This window comes from Carlito syrichta, unplaced genomic scaffold (assembly GCF_000164805.1).
Source record: "Carlito syrichta isolate Samal-C Ts95f unplaced genomic scaffold, Tarsius_syrichta-2.0.1 Scaffold309836, whole genome shotgun sequence".
Lineage (NCBI taxonomy): Eukaryota > Metazoa > Chordata > Mammalia > Primates > Tarsiidae > Carlito > Carlito syrichta.
In genome coordinates, this window is record NW_007253932.1 from 13,134 (window position 1) to 16,222 (window position 3,089).

The 3,089-nt window shown below is 61.1% G+C and overlaps 1 protein-coding gene across 1 annotated transcript in view; it reads right to left on the minus strand.

Annotated features, from left to right (window-relative positions):
- Positions 1–3,089, minus strand: part of DDX54 (DEAD-box helicase 54) — a 27,766-nt gene that overhangs the window by 3,190 nt on the left and 21,487 nt on the right. The window contains exons 16-20 of the mRNA XM_021717526.1: positions 2,937–3,010; positions 2,122–2,340; positions 947–1,089; positions 732–845; positions 37–141 (exon numbers count right to left, since the gene is read on the minus strand). Of these exons, the coding sequence (XP_021573201.1) occupies positions 37–141; positions 732–845; positions 947–1,089; positions 2,122–2,340; positions 2,937–3,010 (655 nt within the window). The remainder of the gene's footprint in view (positions 1–36; positions 142–731; positions 846–946; positions 1,090–2,121; positions 2,341–2,936; positions 3,011–3,089) is intronic.

Below are 3,089 nucleotides of genomic sequence, written 5' to 3' on the forward strand. Positions count from 1 at the left end.
TCTAGGCCCCGCCCCAGGCCCCGCCCCTCGGGATACAGGTCCCGCTTGTAGGAGCTGCTGATGTAGCGGCCGCTCTCCGTCTTGATCTTCTTCTTGTCCTCCTGGCCCGAGTGTCCCACAAACCGCTTCTTCTTCCGGTCCCTGTGGGAGAGGGAGGGAGTTGGAGGGAGGTGGCTTGGAGCGCCCGGCTCCGCTAGGGGTGTGTCTCTTCATCTAACCCTCTCATCGGGTGGTCGGAGCATTAAAGAAAAGCAGCGCAGCTATGTCTGGCATGCACTTGGTGGTCAGAAAGGTTCATTCCCTACTCCTCTTCATCTTTCCCTGGCTGCCCAGGTCTCAAAAGGGCTACGTGGGGCTCAGAGGGCCTGGGTCAGGGATGAGGGCTCCTCGAGGGTTTCCAATCCTGTCACTTCCTGGCTCTGTGACCCTGCACTAAGTCACGTAATTTCTCTGGACTCCACAGTCCTCATGAGCAAAATGGGTCATGAGCCCTGCCTAGAAAGGCCTGCCAGCAAAAAGGACAGATGTGGTCAAGCTCTCTGTCATGTGTGATCAATCAAGGGGATAGGAGAGCCAAGGGCCATCACCCTTTTGTGAGTGGCCACATGGGGGACACACAGGGTCATAATTTGAGCTGTGCAGGATTAAATTGGAGCCAGGACATGGGAGCACCCGCCTGCTGGGTACGGCCAGGCGGCAAGAAGTGGGGCATGAGGGGCGTGCTGACTTACCACTTGAGCTGCTGCCGGCCCCTGGTCAGGTTCTGGGCTTCGTCCCCCATCAGGTCCAGGACAGCACCGGCCACCTGCTGCTCAAAGGCTCCCCTGTCCCCGCTGACGCTCAACCTGCAGAGGGTGGGGAAACACAATCAGGTAGACGGTGGCCCAGCGGGCCCTGCCTGCCCGACCCAGCGGGCCCTGCCTGCCTGCCCTAGCAGGTCACTCACCCCCGCTCGCTGTCAAAGTCCTTGGGCCGGTAGGGGACGTAGAACTCCTGGTCCCGCTGCCGGGCCTCCAACCTCCGCTTCTTGGCTCCCCTGTCAGGTCCTGGCTGCTGCCGCTTCTGGCCCACAACCTCTGTGAAGATGTCCTGCAGACCAAGGCCCAGTGTCACGCCTGTGGCCTCCGGGGAGCCCACTCGGCCTTCCCAGCTACCAGCCCAGCCAGTGAGGGGTCAGGCGTTGCCATTTACTAGCTGAGTGACGGGTCTCCTGTGGGACCCTCAGTTTCCCCATCTGCACACGCAGCACAACATCTGCCTCAGGACTAGCAGAGGCAGGTGGGGGGGTAGGTGGCTGACCCCCGGGGGAAATCCATATTCCCAGCCCAGCTCGGTCCCCCCGGCTGTGTGACTGAGGCACAGCCCTGTCCCTCATGGCCTGGCCTGCTCTGTACCACATGGAGCTTTTCAACTAATGAAACCCGAGGGAGAAACATACTGGTGGACATACAAGCCCAGGACATGTCCCCCAGGTGTACAGGACACTTCACAGCCTTCCAGCCCTGCCTCCTGCACAAAGACCCAGGCTCTGTCACCATCCACATCATGCCTGGGCTGCTGCCCACAGTACCTCCTCTACCCCTCCCCTCCTGCCCCGAACCTCAGGGAGGGGACTGACAGTGACACAGCTGACACCATCAGGTGCCCGTGGGACTTCACACACTGGCACAGCATCTGCACAGCAGGCCAGCGAGACAGGAACCACAGCCACTCAGCTGTGACAGAAATGAACTTTCCCAAAATTCCTCGGTGGCCCGCCTCAGCCAATAGAAGGCCAGCTAGCCTGTGCCCAGCGCCTCAGTGTGGAGACTCACACATCTTGCTGCAGAACCCCTGAGGTACTTGATGGCCAGCAACACTCCCCAGCCCACGTCAGACGCAGCTCCGCACGCTAAAAGCCCCAAGTACCGAGATGTATCTGGCCCGGGGTTTTAGATGGGGACAGTGGATGGATACTATATCCCCATTCCACAGACAGGGACGCTGAGGTTCTGTGTCACTGCATCCATCCACCAACCACTGCTCAAAACCCTGAGGACAGCCCTACAGATTGCCAGGACTTAAGCCACCCCTTCCCCAACCCACGTCCAGGGTCCGGGGTCCCCAGGGTGGGGCCTGTACCTCCACGCTCTCTGCTGTGTCGCCCTCCTCTTCCTTCTCGGGTCGCTCCTCCTGCGGTGCTGGGAGACCAGGGGCTGGACCAGCTGGGCCCACCAGGCCCTCCTGCCGCTCTTGCCTCCCCTGCTGGAAGCGGGCAATGGCCTTGTGGTCCTTCTGCCGCTTGGCACGCATCACCTGGCTGCTCAGGTCCTGGCTGGAGGCATTGATCTCAAAGATGGTCTGCGGAGGGAGCACCAAGTCCTCTGCCCACCAGCCCCAGCCCGATCCCACCCTCACCCCGTGGTGGGCTCGCTGCGAGCCTGCCCCCGTCTTCCCCACTGTCCGAGGAGAGTCCTCTCATTATCTGCACTTTGCAATTAGAAAGGGAGACCCCGAGAGGGCAGGTAACCTGCCCAAGGCCACAAAGCTGGGAAAAGTCAGAGCTCGTCAACCCAGTCCATTTGGCTCTGAGACCTGCGCTCTTGACCATGACTCTCTCCAGCTCTTTTCCTGACACTAGCTGTCTGGCAGCCTCGCCAAGCAGGTCTTTCCTTGCTCCTGTGCAACCCTTCCACAGGCACAATACAGGGTGCCCAGAGGGAGTCAAGAGGCGCAGGCACGACAGGCTGAGGCCATGTCACTCCCTTGGAAAGCCACGTAAGAGGGAATGGTTCCCTGTGGGCCAGGGATAGTTCTGGAACCTGGGGCGGCAATAGAGGTTCCTGCTGACAGATCTTGGTGAAAATCCCCACTGGGGTCCCGCTAGGGGTTCACAGCTGCCCCTGTGTGACCCAGGTATCTGGGCACCACTGAGCCAGAGCGTGGGTCACACTCACCGCCCGGGCGCGGTAGTTCTTGATGCTGTCCACCAGCCTCAGCCGCTGCAGCTCCTCCTCTTCGAAGCGGGAGCCTGGCAGGGAGAAGGTGTGAGGCCAGGGGTCGGGTCCACAGCCCACCCCTATACCCCCACCGCCCCACCACCCCGGCCT